This window comes from Nansenia antarctica (assembly GCF_963989245.1).
Source record: "Nansenia antarctica genome assembly, chromosome: 1".
Lineage (NCBI taxonomy): Eukaryota > Metazoa > Chordata > Actinopteri > Argentiniformes > Microstomatidae > Nansenia > Nansenia antarctica.
Window position 1 is genome coordinate 52,948,442 of NC_137674.1, and position 27,500 is coordinate 52,975,941.

Here is a 27,500-nt window from a genome sequence, read left to right on the forward strand (position 1 = left end):
CCATACTGCCCATCACCAAAACAGTCTGTTTGATAGAGCAGCATGGTGGTGGTCACGACAGGAGAGGGATACACGTATATAGGAACTGAGAATGAAGTTACAGTTATTGCTTAAAGATATTTCTAAATATCTCACCACGTTGACTTTGTTAGCAGTGTCATTCTCGCCTTTCTCTTCATGTTTATTGTTGCTGTTGACCTCGACTGGCTTTGCCTGTGGTACATGGAGGGGGGGGGGGGGGGGGGCACCACAAGGTGAGGAGAGGAATGTGGCTTTGCCTGTGGTACATGGAGGGGGGGGGGCACCACGAGGTGAGGATAGGAATGTGGCCGAAAACAATAAAGGAGGAGAACAACTCCTTTATGTGTCATGTAACGCACATTTATACTGTATACCAAATAACTGTATGACACTGTTTTTGTTTATTTTTTGGGACATAGAAAATATAAATGTGATGTATTATTATCATTATTAGCCAATGCTTAACCTATTTAAAGTGTGAACTACTGGTTATATACTGACAGTGTTTCAAGGCACAAACACAAAAGTAAATTAAAACACATGCAACAACAACAACAACAACAACAACAACAACAGCAATAGTTGAAGAAGATATGCTAATTTGAATGTTGGTACACCTCAAACCAAATAGCTGAGAAACGCAAACTGAATAAAAACACACGCAAAACAGATGCTAATAGGCTAGCGCTAAAAAGGAACATCGCGACAAACTAAATATCTAACTGCATGTTTAGCACATCACAACATGCTAAAGAAACATAACTACACATAATTAGATGATCACACAGTCCTTGCTTTTGAACACGTCCTAAAACCTACGTTTGTTTAGCCAGGTATCACTTATTCAGTAGTCTATTGCAGACAAAACAGTGAATCCAATTCACAAATGATTTAGTGATCCTAAAACTGTTGTTTGTTATATCAAGTGGGCTCTTCAACACTTCAACTTTCGTAATATGCAACCAAAAAAAAAGAAAACACTTATTTTTTGGGACAGAGACAGAGACAGAGAGAGAGAGAGAGAGAGAGAGAGAGCACAGCAGTCGGCGTTATCTTACAACAGGGGTCAGTCTGGTCTCCAGCACGTCCTTCATCTTGGCCTCCTTGCGGGGGGGTGTCTCCGTGACGATGGCGGCGGCGGTGCGGGACGAGGAGCGTCGCGTGGTCCTGGCCGGAGAACGGGAGCGTGAGCGGCGCCGAGACGGGGAGCGGGAGCGGGAACGGGAACGCCCGGTGCCAGGGTGGAAACCACCGGAATTCTGCAATGACCAATAACAGGGTTACAGCAGTTACATACACTGATGAATAGCAGGGTTAGAGACTTGTAATCACACTGTGATAAATACACTGACTACACAACACATATTAGCCTCCATAAAGAATAATAACAATTGAAAAGCGCTTTATAAATAATATAATAAATTATAGTTATTAATATTACATAGTCATGCATGCAACAGCATGGTATAACAGTGAAAACAAGAGCGACATTGTGTCTTGTCTAACAATCAACTTCAGGGCTCGACATTAAGGCTTGTCTGCTTGTCCAGGACAAATATATGTTATGTTCGGACAAGTGGACTTCCTCCTGCAGTCAAAACAAAAAAAGAAATCAATATATATTAATATCTGCAAAAAATGTATTCCTCCTTCCAATCTGAATAGTAAGAAATGTATTAGAAAGCTACGCCGCGCCTCATCCTCGCTGCCTATGAGGCTATTTAAGTGCTCTCGTAGTTCATTATCGTCTATGTTATAGGTTACATTGTGGGTCACCTATCACTAGTGTACATTGTGGGTCACCTATCACTAGTGTACATTGTGGGTCATCTATCACTAGTGTACCCACACTAGTGTGTGGGTCGCAATGAATCACAATGCGAACTTCAGAATGGCACTAGTGATTGGCAACCAACAATGTACGCTATATCATCCACGATAATGAACTACGAAAGCACTTTAATACATAATAGTTTACAACTAATACAAACGGATAGTTGGAAAACGGCACAACACCGGAAAAGGCATTATTTGAAGCTAAGAGGGTGAGAACGTTTCTATTGAGTTGGACAATTTGAGGTAGAAACAGCGTTCCGTAGGTGGTGGACCACCGGTCAACAAAACTTTCAGCCAGTGTTTAGGAGGGGGCCTGGAGGAAGATTTCTCAATTTTAATATAGGATACTATCCAAAAGCTAGCAAATAAGATTGCTTCCATTGAGGAGGGAGAGGTGGAGGGGGGCGGGGTACTTACCCCCCAAAAATGTTGGTAAAAATGTGTAAATATTTATGCCTATTGTGGGTGGCCAATCTTAATTTAAAGGAAATCACTGATTCCCCATTCATAATAATTTTAAATAATTACAAAATATTGTTTAATGAATACATTTTTAAATAAATTATCATTATCAAATCAATAGTAGTCAAATGTGTTATTTGCACATATATTGCTTTTTCAAAATCTTTGTATTGGACAAGTAACTTGAGCTCTCGGACAAGTAAGGACAAGTACCTGAAAAAGCTTAATGTCAAGCCCTGAACTTCATTCTGATTCTTATAGGTTGTCGGCCGTCTATGCAGTGAGAATCCGAAGGAAGGAAACCCAGTCATAATAGGAGCAGCATGGTTAGGTAAGACCTCGCCCTCAGTCACGTTACGGGTCAGGCATCAATTAATATTCCTCCAGCCTAAGTCATGTCACATGTACAGCCATGCTGATTGGACTCCTGGGGGGAGGCACAATCCTCTACCTTGTTTCACCAGTCCACTCCTCATTTATGGATTTTAAATCGATTAACTGGTGTCAGGGTCACGGTTAAATATATATACATATTACATTTTTTAACTCCAGCCGGGCACATAAGTGTGTAGCACACTAAGGAGCAGACCATATCATCACAAGATCTGGCTATCGACATATCGGGCATGTCACCCCCCCCCCTCTCTCTCTCTCACCCATCCTTCCTGTCAATCTCTTCTGTCTCTATCCCAATAAAGCAGAAATGCCCTAAAAACATATTACAATTCAAAAATGTAAAAACTCCAGCCAGGCTTGCAGCAGCAATCTAATGTAATCCATCAAGGGGAAATGGCCAAGAGAAAACTTCTGGGTGAAGTAAAGGTAGAGCCTCGGATGCAACCCGTGGCTGGCTCCAGGGGAGGCTGGCGGAGGTGGAAATCAGAGGCCAGGCTCATTGTAATGCATGGAACGGCAGGAGGAACGGTATCAGACACCTACATGCTGTAAGCGTGGTCCAACATGGTGGACCGTGCAAAAACCCTGTTTGGACACAAGAGAGTTTCACACATGCATTACAATGAGCCTCTGCCTCCGCCGGCCTCCCCTGACTGGCTGATACGTGGAGGTCTGGGCGCCTACCTTGATGTCGGCCTCCTTCAGCTCCAGCTCGGTGCCGTCCTTGTAGATGACGGTGTAGAGCTGGGTCTTGGAGGCGAAGCTGAGCACCTTCACCTCGTAGTACAGGTTACTGCCCGGCCAGCGACCCATCACCGTGTCCCCGATCTGGTACTTCACACTCGGCATCTTCATTTAACTGAGGGAGGGGGAGGAACGGAACGAGAGATAAGGAGATAATGTTAAAACTCTTCTCTCTTTGACATTGAGTCTAAAACCGAAAATGATGCCCCTATGTTTGCAATTCCACTTTGACAACATTGCATTTGAAGGATGTGAAAAAAGCAGAAGTTTCCCTTAAAAAAAATAAGTAATAATCAGGTTTCCAATTTGCATATGATCAATAAACATCCTACATGTGTGTGTGTGGGGGGGGGGGGGCATGGGCATCTTATCATTAACCATTTCCCACCCAAACACCCTTCAGTCTAGACTTTGAAATGGGTGCAGTGTTTCCCATACATAGACATGACCGTGGCAGGCCATAGTACTTCTCTGGCAAACATTAGCCACACTCTGCATAACATCAAAGAATGGGCTACCAACACAAACGGAAACTATACAGCAAATGTATTTTCACATGCATAGAACACATTCTGTGACCTGGCATAGTCTAATTTGTCCCGCCAGTCTCACAACGAACCAAAAGTGTTTTAATACGTGGTCCACCCACGCCACAGTGTCACCAAATCCTGTGGGGAAACACTGGGGTGGATTACACCAAACGAAACACCCTCTATGTCCATTAAGAAAATGTACAGGGCGTGAGTAAGGCTGGACACAATGGAGCAGTGAGGTCAGCAGTATAGGGGGGGGGGGTCTGTGTAGCTAGCTAACGCTCAGAAGTGCTGACGAGCCCGGCACCACTAGGTTTAACTCTGTTTGTGGGCCTAAACTCACCACTCAGAGCAGCCCCGGCCTCCTTTGTCATAGGCCTCAATAGCCTTTGTAGAGGGAATTCCACAAACATTCAGCCAGGTAATGTTTGAAACTACCTGTTAGAGGTGGCTGAACGAATTGTAAGATTCTGTTGAGGTCCAATAATGTGTTTTTGTAGGTCCAGAGCAACAACCACATGCATGGGCTTCCATCAGTTTGTCAAGCTCAACAAGTGGAAGCCTGAGAAACATGTTTCCCCCCCGCCCCTAAACACATTTTGGACAAAATAGCAGGCCTACTGCTAAATAACAACATAGCCTAGTTCTCGTGGAAAAAGACAGTCACCTATTCTATTCATCAATAAGGGGAGAAAAAACATTTAGACACAAATTCACTGCAATTACACTTGCCTCCAATAATTGACCACAACATGACCAACACAGAAGAATACTAGGCCTAAGTCATATTTAAAACAAAACCAGGTCAGAAAATACATTAGTATATATAGAGCAGATGGAAATACCTAAAAAAAAGTCATGTATCCTTCTTATAATGGCCCTGGACGTCTGGATTATACATAGAAGTGTACTAGACACTAATCCAGCCGTCATAGTTGTCAGTAATCTAGTAAAGCACATTCCAAAACATCACATGAATAATATTGACACACCCCAAAGTCTCTGTGTCGCTTGTCCTGGCGTCCCGGCTGTAAGTGCATGTGGTTGGAGGTCCAGCTAAGCACTTACACACCCTAGGACAGGACAGATGAGAGGACGAGAGGCATGACGGGGGTGGAGCTTTGAAAGTCAGTCCCTTGGTCCTCTCTCGGGATCAATTTGGAAACAATATTTTTGATGGATAGCATATTACAGTTGAGACAGATACTTCAACATAAAATCAAATCCTGCAATAGCATATACGTCTATATGTCAGTCGCACATCCTGGAGAAGTTAGTTAACTAAACCCAGCCCCTACACTGTAGCCGTGCTGGAGAAGTTGAGGTCATCTGAATGTAACAACACTTATAACAGGGACATCTGAATGTAACAACAGGGACATCTGAATGTAACAGGGACATCAGAGGACATCTGAATGTAACAACAGGGACATCTGAATGTAACAACAGGGACATCGCTGGTGCGCTGTAATGAATGGGTTGCTGGTGTGGCGCCAGTTAGCGTGTGGCTATAAGCCAGGCAGATCATTGAATTAGCTGCGCTGTCAAGCTAACAGCTAGCATGCTAATACAGCCATAATACTAGGATATCAGTTTTAAGTGAGTTTAAGTTAGCTAGCTGACTGTAGCTAAAATAAGGGCTTGGCCTCTGCATAAAGGAACATTCATAGCTAGAAAATAATAATGTATCTATGTAACTATGGCTACACGCAACTGCACCTTTAATAACAACGATTCAGTGACAGCCCGAAGGAGGGAAAACGTCATGTATTCAAACATATGGAGCTAGTCGGCTAGCCAGGCTGGTAAAGAGTCTGTCTAAATACTGGAATGAATGAAACATCGAATTTAAAATATATCAGTGTGCTATTTTGGACATTGTTATACAGTACCCAAATTGAGTCTACATTTAATAAATTACATTTCTTTTTTTATTATGGCATCCACCTCTGTAAGTACATTTTAAATACACACTTACAAGTCTGTAAGTTATACGCATACACTTGATACGACGTTATACTGATAACATGATCGTATAAACGGAACAATTCGTTCCAGGGATTAGTCTGACCCACGGCCATTACCGTCTAGCAACATGTCAAATTCATGTATGGACATTTCTGCAAAGGGAACACCGAGCCATGCTGCGCAAATAGTTTTTCATTTTCAATCTATATGCCTATTCCCAAAAAAGCTGCTGGCTGATCTCCTCGCAGTTAAGACGGCTCGCTGCCCAAAGTCACTGTCAAACCTTCCCAACAGACATTTAAAAAGAGAGCATATGTATGCGCATTAAATTGTCTTAATACATGACTTCGCTTACCTTTGAATACACGTACTTTGTCCAGTAAAGAAAATCTTTATGTATCCCTTTAAAAACGTGGAGAGAAAATATATATTTATATATTTAAAAACTGTAAATGTCGAGAGCGATTTCCCACCCTCTATGGGCGAAGCCTACCAGCGTCTATGATGGCGCCAAGGTCGCTGATTGGCCACAGCGATTTTCTTTTTAAATTACTTAATTTTCTGATTGGTCGACAGGGATTTTATCTGAATTTAGATTGGTTGTAAGGGCGTCACGACGGCATGTACCGGCGCTTTGTTTACAGGCTGTCAGATTGCTACAAGCGTCAGACAAAATGGTGGGGAGGAAGAAGGTTTTATTGTATGGGGGGGAACAGTCTTGTTAAACAACATAGCCTACAGCAGCGTTCAATTACGCATGAATCGACAAATAAATGTTGACTGACAAAAATGTCTCTTGATTTGATAAGGATTTTTGAACGTTTTATTTAGTAGATAGATAGATATAGATAGATAGATAGACTTTATTTGTCATTGTTACAGTACGGGTACCAAACAACGAAATTTAGGAGGGGAGGCTCCCCTCTAAACATTTATTTGTTATATATATAAAAAAGTATATCTCAATTCTTATTATAGCTTAGACATTAAGGGAAGGGAAAGACAAAAAAATTAAAATAATAAATACATAATTTAAACTGTTGCATGAATGTAACTGTAGGCCTCCCTGTAAATCTGAAATTGTATGTCATTATCTCATCATCAAAGTCAAACACATGTTGACCTAACCATAAGTCTGGTGGATAGAGGGGGAAAACACATCAGGTTAACATATGTTTCCATTTCTGAGGTGGATTTGCAATTAGATAGGCAGATCTAATTAGACCTACATCCTAGGTTTGTCCTGTGCTTCACCTGGCAGCAGACATGGTATAATATATATGTGTGTGTGTGTGTGTGTGTGTGTGTGTGTGTGTGTGTGTGTGTGTGTGTGCGCGCGTGCGCGTGCGTGTGCGTGTGCGTGTGTGTGTGTGTGTGTGTGTGTGATGGGGGGGAAGTCCCTACATTACATTTACATTTTGGTATTTAGCAGAGGCCTTTATCCAAAACGACTTACAACGAATACATTTGTCTAAGTAAGTGAATCATCTATCCATCACTCATCATAGTAATCTATGCTTGGGCCAGGGGCCATTGGTAGTCATAATGCTAGATGAAGGAAGAATTACATTTTTGTTTTTTTTACATTTATTCACAGTAGAGAAACTGTACAGGGGGGTAGAGGGGATGAAGAGGTCTTGAGGGAATAGCCTGAAGAGATGGGTCTTCAGTCTACAGTGGATGATAGGTAATACCTAGGCCTATGTTGACCTGATTTATTCTCAGAAGCCTGTCTCTAAGTAAACTCAATATTACTCAGTATTGTTCAGTGTAGGATATTGCTTTATAACCTTCCAAAAGAGTTATTGCAAAATCCCATTCAAGGAACTAATGTCACTGAACAGAAACAGCGTATTCACACATCTGATGTTGAAGGAGGTTGTGTGAGTAGTACTCTTCTCAGCAGTTATCCATTGACCTTCACACAGTACTTAGTCAAACACTTTACACCTGCAGTCATTTCAAGACTACGGAAGACGGAAATTAAATACGAGCAGATTTTTCAAATTGTCCAATCCTATTACAGTACATTCTCAGCCCACTCTCTCTCTCTCTCTCTCTCTCTCTCTCTCTCTCTCTCTCTCTCTCTCTCTCTCTCTCCCTTTCTGTCTCTCTCTCTCTCTGAGGTCATATCTGAGAGCAGCGGAGCAGCTTAGTCTAACTTCCTGTCTTACTGCAGCTTCCGCCCCAGCCAGCTTGCTCTCCCTCTCTCTGACTGCATCAAAACCTCAAATGAACTGCAGATGGACTAGCAGACCTCTCAGCCCCTCCTCCAGGAAGTCGAGCTATGCTTCTCTTTGTGTTGCACCCCCCCCCCACACACACACACACACACACACACACACACACACACACACACACACACACACACACACACACACACACACACACACACACACACACACACACACACACAGCAGCAAACTTCCACTCCCATAGAGATGAGATCTTGATGCCCTTAGAAAATAACCTTTTGGCCCAGATCACTGGTTTTACATAAAAGATGGCCTTGGTAACTGTATGTGGAGGTCGGGGGACTTTGTGTGGGGGGGGTAAAAATAGCACTGGGCCTCACAGTGTTAAGAGGGATTTCGCTGCTTGGGTTTCAGTTAGTCCTGCCTCTTCCTGTTCACCTCAGCTGAACTGCGGCTAAAGGAGAAAGAATAGCGTGAAACCTAAGAGCCACGCTCATTCACATTTCACAGCTAATGGGGGGTGAAATAGGGGGGTGATGTCACACTAAATGGGATTTGCCTGCCTGCTGCGAAGAATGGTCCTGCTTGGTCTGCTTGATGTTGGGTTTAGTTTACATACTTCAAGAACAGTGACTGTCAGTGGATGACAGACATTGAAGTCTGACTGGGAGGTTAATGAAAGTCCTGTGAGAAATTACTATTATGATTGCATTCATTACATTTACATTTACATTTTTGGCTTTTAGCAGACGCCTTATTCCAGAGCAACTTACAATCGATACATTTCATTCAGTTCAGTTACACAACAGTGGCATACTCCAAACCAGAAACTATTATAACATGTTATTAACATGTTATAACACGTGTAGTTGCAAGTACAGTGTTGGGGACTAGTTCTACTACATGTAGCTTAACTATCAGTTTACATTTTGCAGTAGCTTAGTGGTAGTTCTATTCAAATAGTTGTTGTGTTTTCAGTAGTTAACTACTTTATTTTGTTGTTGTTGCCATTGTAGCAGAGCAGTGAACTACTGTCACTACTCACTACATTTACTCTGAACCAGAAACAAAAATTATAACACTTTAAGTATATCTGTTGTTTAGCCAGAATACATGGAGCTAAAGAAAGGACAATTCAAACATGGACCTCTGCAATACATAGGATAAAAGAGTTGATGGAGTGACTGTGTTGTAGGCTGTGTTGTATGTGAAGTTAACCTGTAATTGTTGTATTATTATGATTGTATGATATACCAAATATAGTGTAATGAAGAACTATGGGGGGGGGGTGGAAGGGATGTTATCGCCATGGGGGGGGGGGGGGGATGGGGGTTACTCATGTGTTTATAGTGTGGGAGGGGGGGGTTAAGATAAGGGGGGGGGGAAATCAGGGCAGACACTTATTTTGTTTGGTGTAGTTTGTTTGGTGAGTTGTTTGGTGAGTTTTTCATGTGTACTGTTTTGCAATAAATAATTGATTACAAAAAAAAGTATATCTGTTGTACAAAACCATTAGACTAATGAAGCTCTGAGCTAAATGTCAGTGTTCATGCTGAATCACACAGCTTGTTTAAGCTTTTGAATATGTTAATGTACTGTAGCCTGCTCCTTTCATGCTGAGCACTGAGCAACTGCTGAAGCAGCATAAAAGCATTTGTAAGCCCTTCAGGTACTACGGTGATTCTGTCCTGTCGGTATAAGTGTTCCATAGCTGATGATATTAGTCTTAAAATAGCTGTCCGAAGCTTTAAAAGTTGTTGACATTTAATGCTTAAAAACTGAAAACAACGCCAGTTGAACAACATACAAAAGAAATATGACATTTTGATCATGTATTGCAATTTTTATTTCATTCGCTCAAACAAAACAATGTTAGCATGTAAGAAAATTCTAATTAACACTAGAACGGTATGGTACAATGTGAATGATAATATAATAAAAAGTAAGGAAACTGATCAATGAATTCAGAGACATTCTGATGAATCTCTCCTAGGTTTTCTTACAAAAGTCCCCCTGATTCTATTCACTCAGTAGAGATGGTAGCATCCGAGTTTTGGGGACAAAGTTTCTGTCAGCAAACCAAAATCAACATTAAACTGATTTCACTGGATATCCATTCTCAGATTTCCAACCGCCAAGAACCTAAACCATGTATCATAAACCGCTCAAACTGTAACATACAAATGGCAAGAGGAAAATACACCATATCTGGCTTCATTTGGACTTTAAACAGATAACTTCAGGATTCTCCCTTTAAAATAACTTTACCAGGATGCAAACAAAAAAAAGAAAAGAAACAAAATGATTTGTGTGAGATTATGAGAGTACCCTAGAATTATTACTAGTCATTTTTAAATCTTTGACATATTAAATGCAACTTCAGAACAAGGCACAAACCATGAAGATGACAAACAGAATTAGCCATGGAGATATGGTAATTATCCTCGATCAGTACGTTTCACTTCCCAATCCAAAGGATTTGATATATAGATAGATATCTCTCTCTTTCTCTTGACAATTATGAAAAACAAAAAGGCGACTCAGTAGAGTGTGACACCGGTGTTAAGGAGAAGACTGTAGCTGGAACCTTTGGTGACACTATTGGCAATGAAATGGCTGCCAAATTTTTGTAAGCAGTTTTGTCATCGTTATCATGGATTTTTATGGGTTTTTAAAGTGCAATCGATGCTGTAAACACCCTTCTGACGGGAAACAAACCTCCCCCCATTGATGCTTTTGATCCAGAGAGAATGAGAAATTAATTAAATGATTTGTTGAGCAAAAGCAGAAAGGGCAGTTTTTCTGTGAGGCTGGAGCCATGAGGAGGACCTGATCAACTTCAACCCTCTCACACACGTAAGAGAACAGAGACAGGAGGAAGGGTTTTACATCGAAGACAGTTCTTTCACACCAGTCTCTCAACTTCGTGTCTCAGTTGATTGTACATCGAGATTTTAGGGAAAGCAAACTTAGCACTGTACACAAAACAATTATATTTTTGCGGAAAAGGAAAATTTAATGTTTTCAATAGAAAGTAGCCATTCGCATACGACCAAATACCAAACAATATCTCAGGGAAAATGTGTGCTGTCTTCCAAATTCTGTCTACAGACGAGAAGAAGGCAAACAAAAGAAAGCAACACATAGATAATGCAGTAAGCCGGAAGTGAAACAGTCTGGATGGCACAAGCATGTCCACAGAGACACCATACTAACAATCTCTCAATTGGGGCTTCAATTCCTTTCTCATCAATAGTTTACTTTCAAAATGAAAAAAAAAATCATAATTTGCTGCAACACCAATAAACAGACACAGCATCCTTGAATCCCAAAACAAACAACAACAAAAACCATGAAATGGAAATGAATGGCGTACCTTAGTGAATTAAGTGTATTATGGCTATAAACAAGAGGTGGTGTTAGATAGGTGTTGATTCATCTTCACCTTCCTGTTTCACAGTTAAAAGTTAGAACCAATGAGGTGGATGGAGTGGACAGGAAGAGGTACAGTGCCCTGTCTCACAGTCACATCCTCTATGGGGGCTCAAAAGGGCCAAAAAGAAAAGAACATAGAAATGTTAAAAAAATAAAACCTGGGTGGTTGGTGGGGCGGGGGTGCAGATGCTACACTTATTGCTATTATTACAATAATTAAATGTTTCGTGGCAGCCTTGTGTGACTCTTAACATACAAAACCTTACATGCACCAAAAATCTGACATAAATTAGAGAGGGAGAGAGAAGATAGAAAGAACAAAAATTATTCAAATCGTGACAGTACAGAGAAGTAAATTTAATTTCAAAATAGCTCTATCTATCTACAGATCTGCTCGTGGTGATTTTAGCATTATTAACCATCGCTTTGACTGACAGAAGAGGTTTGGTATAGAGCTACGATGAGAGACTTTGTGTATGTACTAATGTGACCGTCCCACCCGTCTGCTGCAATAATAACACAATAACAGTGATAGGAGATTCAGTACGGTAGCTCTTTAGAGCGCTCATTTGTGAAGAAAAAAAAGAAGATAGACTAAGAGAAACAGACCATCCTGTAAAGTTTTGATTAAGCTACTCGATATGGCCGTGGTTTACATTGAAACAGACATGATTGATAGACTTTTGTAGATATATTTTTTTTCTTCTTTGTTTTTTTTTCTCTACATATTCAGGTTAAAATAGTATTTGAGGAAGGAAGACAAGCTTTACAGAGTCCTGCAGCAGTAGACTATACCAAGTCCATCAGTCCCTCATCTCATTCAAGCAGAGGCTCCCTCTATGGCCTTATGGGAAATTGAGTCCTACTTCCCTTTCCCTCCCCACTTCCTGTCTCCAAACCTCACACTCACCCACTAAACGTGCCTTGCGCTCTGACATCACAAGTGTGTGCCAAAACCGTTCCGATTCCTAGTGTGACCGCTGTCAGTTTTTATTTCTCACACTTCAATGGTTAATACAGTATAGAGTTCAGTATAGTTTTGTGTTTATTTGTTGATTTTCCTTGTTGTTTTTCTTGTGTTACGGACAAAGAGAGAAATCTTTGCATAATGACAGTCACTCCTGTTTAGAACTGTGTCCTGTTCTCCGGGTGAGGTGGCGGGAAAGTGGCGGAACGACCAGGCTTCAACAAAATGGACGCCGGCGGTTGCTTCCATGCTACGCACCTCCCGCTCCTCCCTTGTCCCTCACTGTGTGTCTAACACGGCTCTGCCCACAAACGTTGTCTTCTGTTCTGTATTAATAGGGTTATTGTTATCGTTGTCATCGTTGTCGCCACCATTTTAGAACTTTTTGTTTTATGTTTTTTTCCTTTTTCCGTTTCTGTAATAGTATTGTTCATATCTGAAGTTGACCGTAGGTGTCAGGTTGCATTTAGGTTGCGATGCGTGTAAATGTACAGGGAGTCTGGAACCTTCTACGCCGTGTTCGACTTGCCAAGCTCCTCCCTGATTGCTGCAGACAGAGAAGAGAGAATAACAATTACAATGCAGTGAATCCATACATGGTTTGCATGGCCAGATTTTCTTTAATAGTAAATCTGTTCTTTGTCTTTTCGTCTCTTATCGCTTTTATTTCACTTGTTTTTATTATACACTTTTACACTTATACACAAGACAAGCTTTACAGATTCCTGCAGCAGTAGACTATACCAAGTCCATCAGTCCCTCCCCTCTTATGTTTTTTTATCCTGACTGTGGGTACTATTTTATCTTGTTCTGTAAAGCATTTTGTAACTGTGTTTTGAAAAGTGCTACACAAATAAAGTTGATTGTTTATTCGTATTATCATATATGGTCCCAGCAGGAATCAAACTCACAACCTTAGCGTAGCTAGCGCAATAGCTAGCGCAATAGCTAACTGAGCCAGACAGGACCAGGGATCCAGGAATGACCAGGAATCATGTCCGTTTGTCTGTGTGTTAACACTGTGTTTGGTGCTGTACTGTACACTGTAATAAAATGGCTGAACATCGATAGGGGTAGTGATGGCCTAGTGGATAGTGAGTTTGGACTGGTGATCAGAAGGTCATGAGTTCAAATCCCATCTGGGAACACCACCACTAGTGTGCCCTTGAGTAAGGCACTTAGCCCTAAGGTACTCCAGGGAGACTGTACCTGTAATCTCTAATTGAAAGTTGCTTTGGATAAAAGCGTCTACTAAATGGTTAAAATGTAAATGTAATGTTTCAATAAACTACATGGAGAATTCAATGGAGAGCTAAGAAAAGTATTGGGTCTGATTACAAACCATTAGTCTGTGTAACCATAACAACATTGAGTTTACTGCTGTGCTGTACACTATAATACAATGTATAACTGTATAACATTAGTATAATAAATATGATAGCTCTGATATGACCTTAATTCATGTTTCACTGGATTACCAAGGTGGGTTGAAGGATAAAGAATTTAGCTGACTACAAAGTCTCTGTTGACTTCGGGTTTCTTTCTCTGTACGAGGTAAACCAGGAACTTGCTTCAAGCGCTCTCACATCCTGTCGCACAGCCTGTCAACCCACTGTGTGTGGGCAGGATTATCAATCTGAATTACTGTATTACTTTATTATTATTTATTTTACTTAAGTTTATTATTGTGATTTTGTATGTTGATGCTGCAATGCCAATGTTTACGAACCAAAGCCGAAGAATTTTACTCTTGTGTTCTTAATCATAATTTACGTAATAGAAGCGATTCTGATCTGATCTGAATTACCATCAATGAGTTCCTCTTTCAGCTTCGACAGCTCCTTCCTCATCTCGTCCAGAATGTCCTGGAGACACAATTAAGATTACAAAAAAAGATTAGTCAAAACCATAAGGCCATAAGAAAAAACTGTTTAACACGATGACACAACTTTTGTGTGGTTTTCCCTGGCATGTTGATGGCATTGAAAGGTGTAGATAAGGGTGAGGCTTGAACATAACAGGAGAGAGAGACCACACAGCCAAATTCAGATAGCCTAGTCTCAGAGACGTTACTAGGATGTCATCTTTGGGAGGGCATTTTGATTATTTGGGTGGGCAACAACAAAAATGTTGCTTTTCTTAAATAGGGTATTTAAACAAGAGCGTAGTTTAATTTGATTAACAGGGTGAGGGAGGTTGGGAATACAATTACAGCATCCAATTTGTGTAGGTGGGTCTGGGGCCATTACCCCGAAAAAGGAAAAAAGAATTTAACTTGAAACTTGATTAGCTAGAGAGGAAAGAAAATTGGTTTGGCTCTTCGGTAGGCTACATCAGAATAGAATGCACAGGGTCACAGCAGTGCCTGTATGATGAACATTTCGTTGTCTGGTACTTGTATTCTGCAATGACAATGAAGTTGAATCTAATCAAATTTGTATGACAGACCACACAGCCGAATTCAGAATTCATGAATTCATAGCCTAGTCTGCCATTACTAGTACTGAATAAGTACATCCTGTGAAAGAGTGTGATAATTGATCATCTGATTATTAATGCTAGCCATACTTTCATACAGGCCCCTGGTGTCCTAGCTCAACTGCTCTGTCCCTGGGGCTGCTCCTCTAACCTCAGACAGGAAGGAAACAGTACACCAGGGGAGGCTGGTGGAGGTAGAAATGGGGCTCATCGTAATGAATGGAACGGACTGAGGAATGGTACCAACACATCTTCAACCACACATCTTTATTCATATCGTCTCCCAGTCAGAATGAGTCGGACTCGTCTCAGCCAAAGACTAGACTTATCTTATCGCAAATTAGCATTTTCTTCTGGAGAATCATGTTTAATTCTTCAAAGGTCTTCACAACAGTGTAAAATGACTGTAGCCCTATAGTTATAAAACAGTTTCTCTACTGTTCTTCTAGCATTGTGACTGCCAATGGCCCCTGGTTCCTAGCATAGTGTTTCTCATCATGACTAATGGTTAGATGATTCACTTTCTTTAGACAAATGTACTTGTCGTAAGTCGCTTCGGATAAGGGCGTCTGCTAAATGTCTAAAATGTAAAAAATGTAAATGCAAGTGGTGAGTGAGTGTGCCCGAGGGCCGTGGTGTTGCTGCTCTCCTGTCTTGCCCGTCTGCCTGAGGCTGCTGTGGCCACAGATAGGGAGGGTTCAAGGGGAATCTACACTTATCTAACAGGCTCATTCATATGGTAGGGAGGGCGGGACTGGCCCAGTACGGGACACTGTCATTGGGCACACCCTCTCACAGCTCACTACTATGCAGGGGGGAAAATACTACAGGTTGTATGAACAGCCAGAAAACAGCTAACTCAGCCGTTCTTTTCTGTCCTTGTAACCGCGTTTACCCTCCCCCCTCCCTTCCGCCTCATGACCTGGGTCAAATATATAGTACACATGTAAGAGGTGCGCTTAATGTCACTTTTCGTGACTATCCTATTGGTTCCATTAAGATAGATAAGGTGTAAGAGGTGCGCTTGATTTAACTTTGACTTGGCTCTTTTCAGGACTATTCTTTTGGTTCCATTGAAACTAAATCAAACCCAGCTTGAGTATTTGAGAGTAATGGACACCATGTATTTCTCTCAGGTCTGCCCCCCCCCCCCCACCCACCAACACCCATGTACTAAACTGAAGTGTCATGTCACTTTCATTTGACATACAGTACAGCATGTTTTTGGACCCAGGTGGGCCACCATACGTCTACGTACCTGTTTCAATCTGTCGTAGTCGACTCCTTCTGTCGGCACCCCATTGGCACTTAAGGACCCTGTAGGTGTGGGAGTGGACTTCGGTCTGAGGAGGAGACAAACACACAACACAGTCACACCACTGACCCTTGACCTGTGGTGATAGGCGGAAAGAGGACTCTGTTGTGGAGGAAGGCAAGACAGCCAAATGAAGACTGTCGTTTTCTACTGTATCTTCTACATTCACCACAATCGCTAGACTACATTAACATCGTCGTTAGGGACCACAGCGTTAACACGTTTAAAGAAAGTGTGCAGTAACCTCAAAGATGGTAACATCTTTGGGATTTCAAAAAGAAGGAATTCAAATTGATATTGAGTACAGTAGGAAATATTGGATGCCACAGAACTCAAGTCTATAATATATTTTTTGAACGTGTTTATAATGTTGGTTTATAATGTTGTTAGTATTCCTAATATTGTCTACTTTCTGTCAATCATTCTTCTTGCATAAATGGTTAGTTTCGTTATCATCTTGCCCTGTAGAATTCCAAAATGAGAAGGAAACATAATACAACTTGAAACTGTAATCGTAACTCTCAAATCACAGGCGTGAAACATACCCCATATGTTTATGCTCGCCTGAAACACACACATGAACCACACTGACAAAATGAACTCACACACCACGTCATATGAAGGAAACACACAGAACAATCTCTCATATTGTGTGTTGGTGCGGCCTAACTCCCTCTAATCAGAGTTCAATGGGCCACTGGTTAGAGCATGCACACACACACACACACACACACACACACACACACACACACACACACACACATAGACACAATCATACACACACACACACACACACACACACACACACACACACACACACAGCTTCCATGCTTCTCTACCATTGGATCAGCTGGGACAGGAAGGGTTTGCCAACAAGGTAATTACCACAGGCTACAACAAGAGGAAATGATTGGAGGAAACACTGTGTTCTCTGAGAGAGAAAATGTATGTGTGTGTGAGTGTGTGTGTGTGTGTGCGCGTGTGCGTGCGTGCGTGGTGGGTTATAAACATGCTCTGTCTTTGGTGAGTCATTGCGATCTCTGGCCTCCTCTATAGGTGAGATATTAAGCCCAGTTTAATATGGAGATATTAAACCCAGCCATCTGGCCCCGTGGGGGGCTGTGGGGTCTTATCTGCGCCGCCCCGCTGGGCTCAGGGCTGAGTTGGCACCACAGTGATAATGTTCAGCTGTCTACTGAGGCGCTGGGCGGGGTCTCCTCTCCCTTCCTCCCTCGCCACAGCATACAGTGTGTGAGTGTGTGTGTGTGGGGAAGGGTGGGACGTGCCTATGTGATGTGGGTGTGGGTGTTTGTGTGTGGGTGGGCAAGGTGGGCAGTGCCTGTGTGTGTGTGTGTGTGTGTGTGTGTGTGTTTGTGTGTGGGTGGGCAAGGTGGGCAGTGCCTGTGTGTGTGTGTGTGTGTGTGTGTGTGTGTGTGTGTGTGTGTGTGTGTGTGTGCGTGCGCACGTGTGGCAGGGTGGGGTGTGTGTATGAGGAATATTCTTTTCAGTGCAATAGATAGGCGAGACAAAGACCAATAGAACGACTAGAAAGATTCATATACAGTATAATATTATACTGTAGATGTCTGTTAAGTAGTGTTATATTCATACGCAGTCTGGTGATTACCTTGTTGGCAAAGATAGATAGAAAGAAACCTTACCCCTTAACCCAAAAAGAGCACTTCCATCACACCAAAAGTGAAAGAAAGAGTAAAAAAAGGGAGATGTATTAAACTCTACAGGCCTGTATACCTGCTTAGGGAGTCACCCATTGGATTTCTCCACGGTGAGGAGTTTCTTCTGTAAGAATGGAGAGACTAGCTTTTAAAGTCCTGTGCTGTGGGCTGTAGCCCACCCAGACCCCCTCCCTTAAACCAGCCCACAGACCACCACCACTGTTGACCAAACACAGAACCTCGGGTTGATTACATACTGTATTGACTTTGTTTAAAAAAAATATATATATATTTTAAAAAATACAATACAAAAAAAAGAAAGAATAATAAAATACACAAAACAGTTGCGTTGCTGTTATACGAAATTCAATTAACTGTTTGAAACTGTTGAATTGAAAGTGATATTTAAATGCTATGAGGTTATAAAATAGGGACAACAAATTCTAACAAGATGAAAAACAAAAAGTACAGCAGCCAACATTCTTTTGCACATGGCAGTTGGAGGTGCAGTTCTAAAATAAACTGTAATTTAGAACCCTGTCATCACTCCTGCATACCGGGCTTTCATTGACAGGTCCCAGCAAAACAACAGAACACTCTTTGGCCCTGCTACAGAGGGAGGAGATGGAGAGGGAGGGGGGGTGGGGAGGAAAGGAGGTGAGGAAACAGAGAGGAGAGGAGACAGGGAGGGAGGAGAGGAGAGGAGATGGGGAGCAGAGGAGAGGAGAGAAGAGAAGAGAGGAGAGGAGAGGAGAGAAGAGAGGAGAGGAGAGAAGAGAAGAGAGGAGAAGAGAGGAGAGAAGAGAAGAGAGGAGAAGAGAGGAGAAGAGAGGAGAGAAGAGAGGAGAAGAGAGGAGAGGAGAGGAGAAGAGAGAAGAGAAGAGAGGAGAAGAGAGGAGAGGAGAGAAGAGAAGAGAGGAGAAGAGAGGAGAAGAGAGGAGAGGAGAGAAGAGAAGAGAGGAGAAGAGAGGAGAGGAGAGGAGAGGAGAGAAGAGAAGAGAGGAGAAGAGAGGAGAAGAGAGGAGAGGAGAGAAGAGAAGAGAAGAGAGGAGAGGAGAGAAGAGAAGAGAGGAGAAGAGAGGAGAGGAGAGAAGAGAAGAGAGGAGAAGAGAGGAGAAGAGAGGAGAGGAGAGAAGAGAACAAGAGTCGAGAAGGAAGAAAGGAGAGAAGAGGAGGGGATGCCTAGCCAGAAGCAGCAGTAGATGCAGCCCTGTGCTTTAGTCTTGTTAACCAAGCATGATGCCATGCTAGCTATGCTAAGCTAAGATCCTCATGAACAGGTCATGTGACGTTGTGACATTTCAGACATTCAGATATAGACAGTGAACATTTAGACCTAGAGTAAAGACATTGAGTTTCTGTTTCTAGAATACTAGAAACATTCAGCTAAATAGTCTAGAAGACTACAAACATTGACCTAAATGGTTTAGAGGACTACAAACATTTACCTAAATGGTCTAGGACTACAAACATTTACCTAAATGGTCTAGAGGACTACAAACATTTACCTAAATGGTCTAGAGGACTACAAACATTTACCTAAATGGTCTAGAGGACTACAAACATTTACCTAAAGGTCTAGAGGACTACAAACATTGACCTAAATAGTCTAGAAGACTACAAACTTTGACCTAAATGGTCTAGAGAAGACTACAAACATTGACGTAAAATAATGGTCTAGAAGACTACAAACATTTACCTAAACAGTCTAGAGGACTACAAACATTTACCTAAACGGTCTAGAAGACTACAAATGCAATATAACCCTACAGTGTTCCTGATTAAATCGTACGATTGACAGACTAAAGGCCATTATGTTGAATGAAACAGAGCAGAAGTGGTGTGTGACAGTTACCTTCCGATGACCGGAGACTTGCTACCGTTCATAGTGTTAGTCCGCTCCCAAGGCTTCCTGGGCATATCTGGACAGGAATGGAGATATACAAAAATACATCAACCACATAACCCATATACCAAATGACCAAATACAATCATACAACAATACAACAACACAATAACAACACAACAGCAGGGGGTATTCCATCAACGCCACTAAAGGAAAAAACAGGTTTATTTTGATGATGAAGTGAAAATAAGGGTGGATTATTTATTTATTATTTTTTTATTTTTTTAATCTCACAAGATTGATCAAAATAAGCCTGGCATTCCCTTTAGCGATGTTGATGGAATATCATACTGAAGACTCCTCTCTTCAGGCTACACCTTAACTGTCCCTTCTAAGAGCTCTTCATCCCCTCTACACTCCAAAAATGTAAATGTAACAACATAACACATTTGTACAACAGAGATTTATATTATTTTCAATTAGAGAGTCACATACAACAAAACTGCAACAACTGACAACTGCATGTTTGTTGTTGTTGTTGTTGTTGTTGTTGTTGTTGTTGTTGTTGTTGTTGTGGTTGTTGTGACCTCTCCACTATCCCACAGTGTCCCCAGCTCCCCACTCACCAGGTGTGCTACAAGCTGACACTTTAGGAGTTGTGGTGCCATCGGCCCCTTCGTCCTATTGGAGGACAGAGAGAGAGACAGTGACGTCAGAGGTGAAAGGTCACATACAGTCAGAATGTTGGCCTGAAATAGCTAGTTACAAACCGACGGCAATGGCTTCACAGGATCAATGGGCATCAACCAATTACCTCAGGGATCATGAGGCCTTCCATAGAGAGGAGGTGGATACAGGGAACAGACAGACTATTGAATTATTGATGAGTGCAATGACACTGCAGAGAACTGGTTACCAGGCGACAGATCTAGATATGCGTGGCCTGGGGTGGTCCAGTGGTCTAGTACCATGGTCTGGGGTGGTCCAGTGGTCTAGTACCACGGCCTGGGGTGGTCCAGTGGTCTAGTACCACGGCATGGGGTGGTCCAGTGGTCTAGCACCATAGTCTGGGGTGGTCCAGTGGTCTAGTACCATGGTCTGGGGTGGTCCAGTGGTCTAGGACCGTGGCCTACAGTACACACATATACCCATGTCGACATGGGCTTGATGTACATACCCATGCCATGCTAACATACCCTCTCCTCCTTACTTCTTATCTTTCTCTACTGTATCTAATAGAAACTGAGAGTGGGACTGCCCCCACTCCAAAAATAACCTTTAAAAGATCTAGATATGACCTCCTCTAATTACTGACGATTGAATTATTGATTGTTGATGAGTGTAATGATAGTGCTAACATATATTATCTAGGTATGAGCAAAGCAGGGGAGGCTGGTGGAGGTAGAAATCGGAGGATGGGCTCAATATAATGCATGGAATGGAATGAGCAATGGAATGAGCAATGAACCCGTCCTCTGATTTCTACCTCCACCACCCACCCCTGGTCTCATCTTGGTATGACCAAAGATGTGCTTGCCTGCCTGTCTAACTGCCTGCCTGCCTGTCTGTCTGTCTGTCTGTCTGCCTCTCTGCGTGTCTGCCTGCCTGCCTGTCTGTCTGTCTGTCTGTCTGCCTCTCTGCGTGTCTGCCTGCCTGCCTGTCTGTCTGTCTGTCTGTCTGTGGGGCTGCCTGCCTGCCTGTTTGTCTGTGTCTGCCTATCTGTCTGTGGGGCTGCCTGCCTGTCTGTCTGTCTGTCTGTGTCTGCCTGTCTGTCTGTGGAGCTGCCTGTTTGCCTGTCAGTCTGAGTGTCTGCCTGTCTGTGGGGCTGCCTGTCAGTCTGAGTGTCTGCCTGTCTGTGTGCCTGCCTGCCTGCCTGTCTGCCTGCCTGCCTGCCTGTCTGCCTGCCATACTCACAGCTCTCTGCTCAGGCTCGGGCGATGATCCCTTATCTGCAATTCTTCTCCTGTGAAACAAGACAGATGTTCAGAAACTGAAAGTCTTTATACCGCAACAACATTTTCTACCACAGATGAGTGGTTCAGGTGATGATTGACTGTTCTCAAAACTCAATCATGTAACTCATGCAACCCCCCGCCCCCCGCCACACCCACACTAAATTGCAAACATATAGATGATAGAGTTATAGAACAATAGATGTTTTTGCGACTTGTCATACATCTTCCACAGCTTGCCCCCCCTCACGCAACCAACTGAAATGATTTGTCATAATGTATCCCCCCCCCTCCCTCCCTCCCTCCCTCCTTCCTCCATGGAGTAAACTAGAGTGTTATGTCACCTCCTGGCCAGCAGGGCGCTCATCTCCTCCATCAGGCCTCCCCCGCCGGGCAGGGGACCGTTCCCCCGGGCCTCAGGCTTGGCTCCCCCAGCCCCGCCGGCCATGCCCCCGGCCAGGGCCGCAGCCAGGGCAGCTGCTGGGTCATCGGCCTGAGGGACAGATGGACAGAGAGACAGAGAGAGAGACAGACAGACAGACAGAGAGATAGGCAGACAAATAGACAGACAGGCAGAGAGAGAGATAGAGACAGACAGACAAACAGACAGACAGACAGACAGGGAGAAAGAGAGAGAGAGAGAGACAAACAAACAGACAGACAGAAAGACAGACAGACATAGGATACAGAAGTCATTTATACAGTCCATGCTATGACAATGCTACACACTGTGTGTGTGTGTGTGTGTGTGTGTGTGTGTGTGTGTGTGTGTGTGTGTGCGTCAGCTCTCACCCGTGCCACTTTACGCAGCTTGGCTCCAGCGAGTGCGGCGGCCAGGCCTGACAGGGGGCGGTCCTCCGATGGAGCAAACAACCCGGGCGGCAGGGGGGGGGCAGGGGGGGGAGCAGGATGGGAGGCCTGTCCGGACGGGAGGGGAGGGGGGCCGGGTGGGGGAGGTGGGCCGGGCGGGGGAGGGGGGCCGGGCGGGGGAGGGGGGCCAGCGGTGGTGGGGGTGAGCGTTGGGGGTAAGGGGGGAGGGGGAGGGGGACCCGGTGGGGCCGGGGGTCCGGCAGTAGTAGGGGTCACAGTGGAGCCGGGAGGGAGGGGGGGAGGGGGAGGAGGGGTGGGCAGCACTGGCGTCTGCACTGTATCTGTTGGGGAGAGGGGGTGGGGGGAGAGATTCAACTGTCAGTATCACATTTTGGGACCCTCTCTAAAATAGATACAGTAAGTCAAGAATTTGCCTCTTTTTAGCTAAACTCACACACACAAATACATGCACAAAATATAGGCTCCCTACAGAACAGGCATCATATTCTAGATCTTTCCACTGATTATTACACAACTTTTATTAACTTAATAAACTTAACTACTTTTATTTGATTAACTTTTTCCACAAAACAGGTGAGAAGATGGTATGGACATGCTACATCAGCAACACACCCTTGTTGTTCATACAGCATGCAGATTAGTGACCGGTGGTGGCAATGGCCTGCATGAAAACTGACACATTCCATTCACAAACATGATAGAAAACTAAAAACACACAAACACAAACAGACAGACACACACACACACACACACACACACACACACACACACACACACACACTGCAAAATACACTGAACATAGTAGCCTCCTTAGTTTTGGTCAATATGTGCCTATGCCTGTCTGAGCAGAACAGCCCTAAATCAACTAGTAATAGATCCTAAACCTCTCCAGTCATAATGACCTCCTCTCAGCTGGTTCTCATTATCCAATAGGGACAGATGAGGGGATCAATACGCTGTGATGGAATGTGAACGTATTGTGCTCTAGTTAATGAGGTTCGGGGGTCATTAGAACACTGTTGAACACAAAGTTAAGAATACTCAGGGGAAGTTTACTTAGCCAATATATATATATATATAATTTTTTTATCTTTGGAAAATGTTTTAAAGGCTGCTAAGAGCTGTCTCAGTAATACCGGGGTATTTTTATGATGTCATATTAATTGAAACAAGAGGTCAGTGTGGTCTTAGCACTTAAAATGCTAATGCTAGTTAATGTAATGCTAATGCTTACTGGCACTGAATCAAATTGCTTTTCTCATTGGAAAAGTGGACAAATAAGGCAACCGAATCGATGTAAGTGAAGGTTAAGAATAAATAGATTGTCAGTGTTTGGCATTAAAAATGGGTAGCTGGAGGAATGCCGGCATCAATATGCTGGCATCAATATGCTGGCATTGGTATACTGGCATCAGTATGCTAGCACAGTGATAGCTTGTATAATAAATGTATAATAAATGTCAAGGACACAGGAATTGTGAAAACCTCCTTTGACTGCTTATTACTTATAGAGGAGACGAAGAGGAAAAGGTCTCATTTCAAACTGAAGTTGATTTAAGCCTCTTATCATCAACCTGAACATCCTTTCACTGTGAAACAGTGAACAATCTCTTTTTTTAAAACAACCCTTCTGTGAAGCTTTAGACCTAGCTGAAGGCCCAACCAACTCTCCATCCAACAGGTCTTTATGTTGCGATACATATCACACACACACACAAGCCTTCTGTAACCAATCAGATTACAGTAGACTTAGTTTACACTGACACCACAATGACTACACACACAGTGAGGGTGACGGACTTATGGTGAAATAATAAGGTCACAATGGTGAACTGTAGAAATAATCATAAATCTGTGGTGAACAAAACAAAACAAAAAAAACTGGCGAAAGAGAGGAGACCACGAAGGTGAAGTGACAATGGTGTCTCCGGACTTCGCTACAAGTACAGTGATCTATACAACAGCGCCCTCTCGTGGTGAGGATGACGTACTACAGGAGTACAGTACATGACATGCCCAACCGCAGGACAGTAGCAAACACAATTCAAGCCGATGAGCGATCACAAGGCAAGTCAAGACCAGGATGAGCAGCAGCATGAACACACAGTACACGGTATGATGAGACAGACAGTCGTGGGTCAGACCTGACGTGACCGACAGAGCTAGACGAGCCCCTCGCTCACAGACCTGTGGCGCCATTCTGGACCACAGAAGAGAACAGAACCACAGCCATCGCCATAGCCGTGTTAGCTACATCCATTGCTAGCCACAGCTATAGCCATGCTAGCCACAGCCATAGCCATGGTAGTAACAGCCATAGCCATGCTAGTAACAGCTATAGCCAAGCTAGCCACGGCCATAGCGATTGCTAGCCACCACTGCAGCCAGCTAGCTAGCTTTTACACCCAGAGTTGCCTTGGCCAGGAGGTTAAAGAACAGACAGACAGACAGGCAGGCAGGCAGGCAGGCAGGCAGGCAGGTAGGTAGGTCGGTAGCCCTCCCTACCCCCCACCCCCTCCATTAGTAGGTGAGTGGAGGTAGAGGTGGTCAGAGAACCAGAGAGAGGTGAGGCCTTACCCGGCTGGGCCTCTCCCATGCGGGGTTCTGGAGCCGAGTAGGAGAAGCAGGAGTAGGAGGAGGAGTCTGAGTTTAGACAGTGCTCAGCCAGAGCCAGAGAGGTAGGGGGCGCTGTGGCTGTGAAAGGAGAGGGGACAACAGCAGGCTGGGATGAGGGAGAGGAGGACACAAGGGGAGCCATGGGGGAGACGATGCTGGAGCTAGGGCCGGGGGAGGGGCAGGAGAGGGAGAAGGGCAGCGGCGGGGGGGGCGGAGGGGTGGGCGGGGGCGGCGGGGTGGGGTTGCCGCTGCTGCTGCCGCCTCCGCCGCTCATGATGGTGACCGGCGAGGGGGCGGGGAAGGAGGGGGGGCCGTTGGGGGAGGGCGAGGGGGGCTTCTGTGTCAGGGGGCTGGGGACGGGGATGGCGATGATGGCGCGGGGGCCCGTGGCCTTGCCCGGGGGGCTGCTGATCATGACCGGGGGTGATGGGGGCAGGGGGGTGAAGTTGGTGGCAGACCACACGATGGACTTGGGTGCCGGGGGAGCAGGAGCCGGGGCGGGGGCCGCGGGAGGGGCTGGCTGTCGCCGGGGGACAGTGGCGTAGTGTGGCAGAACCGGGTGGAAGGCGGAGCCTAGTGAGGTGGCGAACCGGGAGGCGGAGTGTCGCAGGGGCGGAGTTGGGGGCGCGGCGGAACAGGGGGAGGGCGTGGGCGGTGGGTAGTTGGGGGTGGAGGGAGAGGCGGGGGTGGAGGAGTTCTTGGACGAGTAATCTGGAGGAAGGGGGGTGTAGAGGGTGCTTTCAAATGCTGAACACACCACGTTGAACACACCAGACCAGGACAGGACAGGGACAGGACAGGAACAGGACAGGAACAGAACAGGGAAATGGATAGGGACAGGACAGGGACAGGAAAGGGACAGGGACAGGGACAGGGCAGGACGGGACATGGTGGAGCAGCCATTGTGCACACAGTGGGAGAACACAGGAGAGAGAGAAAGGGGGGAAGAAAGAAGAGAGAAAGAAAGAGAGAGAAGGGGGGGGGGCAAATGAAGCAAGAAAAACCAGCACAGACCTAAATCTCCTTATTTTTCCTTTTCTTTGTTTTGTTCTTTCTTATTGTCAGAGAGGATGATACTATTAGTTCACAGGGTTAGCAGTGCAGGCTGGTCCAGAGAAGGTCTATGTAAACAGTGTGTCCACATGGACAGAGAGGTAGCTAGGCAGGTAGGTAGGTAGCAGGAACTAGGAGGTCAGGTACACACTACAGGGCAGAACCGGTCAAACTGAACCATACTGTGCTGCCTCAGATACTTCTGGTGTGTAACCAGGCCAACCGGGTATAGCTCAGCTCAGATCTGTTCGGCTTTGTAGTGTAATTAGGGTACAGTAGCCCTCACGGGCCTCTTTCTGAACAATGAACGCACACATCAGACCTCATTAGCCTCTCTGTGTAAACCCAACAACAACACACACACACACACACACACACACACACACACACACACACACACACACACACACACACACACACACACACACACACACAGCAGAAACAGTTACAGGTCAGTCACTCTTTCTCACCATGCTTCAAACTAGGCTTTCATAGTTAAACCAAGAACAGGCAGCTTCAACCAACGTTATCATCATCATCATACATACAAGTCATAGAAGTCAAGGCACCTCAATGGAGAGATTTAGCCAATTAAGACATGTTTTGTTGATGTCCACCAAGAGATTTAACTAATTAGGACATGTTTTGTTTTCAGTATGTCCATTGACATGCCATGAGAATGCCATGACAGATACAGAGGGGTGCAAAAAAAAAAAGTTGGCCACCCCTGGTTTAAATGTCTGTTACAAATAATGTCCAAGTGATTGAAAGCAAACCTGAATACTAAATGCTACAAAGTTAAACATGCCAACTTTCTGCACATTTTAAAGCAAGGTTTCTTTTTATTTAAATGTTTCAGTTTTTAAATGATAAAAAAGGAAAAGGGCCCTGTGCAAAAGTTTGGGAACCCTTTTGGATTATGGGTTAGGGTTACCAACAATTAGTCAGGTAAATATAATTCCAGGGTTGAACAGGGTTGAAGAAAAAAGTAAAATAAATGGAACAATTGAAGTCAAGGCAAGATCTGGATGACCAAGAACATTTTCAGATAGAATGGCCCGAGATCTGGTGAGAAATGCTCAGAAGAACCCACACATCACTGCAAAAGAGCTGCAAAAAATAGTAGCAGACACCGGTCTAGTTGTTCACAGGACAACAATACAGCGTACCTTAAAC

The 27,500-nt window shown here is 44.0% G+C and overlaps 2 protein-coding genes across 2 annotated transcripts in view; both read right to left on the reverse strand.

Annotated features, from left to right (window-relative positions):
• lbr (lamin B receptor) overlaps positions 1-3,570 on the reverse strand; it is a gene marked incomplete at both ends in the record, with an annotated part of 19,266 nt that extends 15,696 nt beyond the window's left edge. Inside the window, 3 exons of the mRNA XM_080524061.1 lie at positions 136-213; positions 1,098-1,280; positions 3,400-3,570. Of these exons, the coding sequence (XP_080380187.1) occupies positions 136-213; positions 1,098-1,280; positions 3,400-3,570 (432 nt within the window). The remainder of the gene's footprint in view (positions 1-135; positions 214-1,097; positions 1,281-3,399) is intronic.
• Positions 3,571-12,241: 8,671 nt separating this feature from the next.
• Positions 12,242-27,500, reverse strand: part of enah (ENAH actin regulator) — a 137,556-nt gene continuing 122,297 nt past the window's right edge. The window contains exons 6-13 of the mRNA XM_080543452.1: positions 22,617-22,969; positions 22,169-22,317; positions 21,787-21,835; positions 20,499-20,553; positions 19,882-19,948; positions 16,294-16,378; positions 14,365-14,422; positions 12,242-13,104 (exon numbers count right to left, since the gene is read on the reverse strand). Coding sequence (XP_080399578.1) covers positions 13,067-13,104; positions 14,365-14,422; positions 16,294-16,378; positions 19,882-19,948; positions 20,499-20,553; positions 21,787-21,835; positions 22,169-22,317; positions 22,617-22,969 — 854 coding nt within the window. The 3' untranslated portion in view covers positions 12,242-13,066. The remainder of the gene's footprint in view (positions 13,105-14,364; positions 14,423-16,293; positions 16,379-19,881; positions 19,949-20,498; positions 20,554-21,786; positions 21,836-22,168; positions 22,318-22,616; positions 22,970-27,500) is intronic.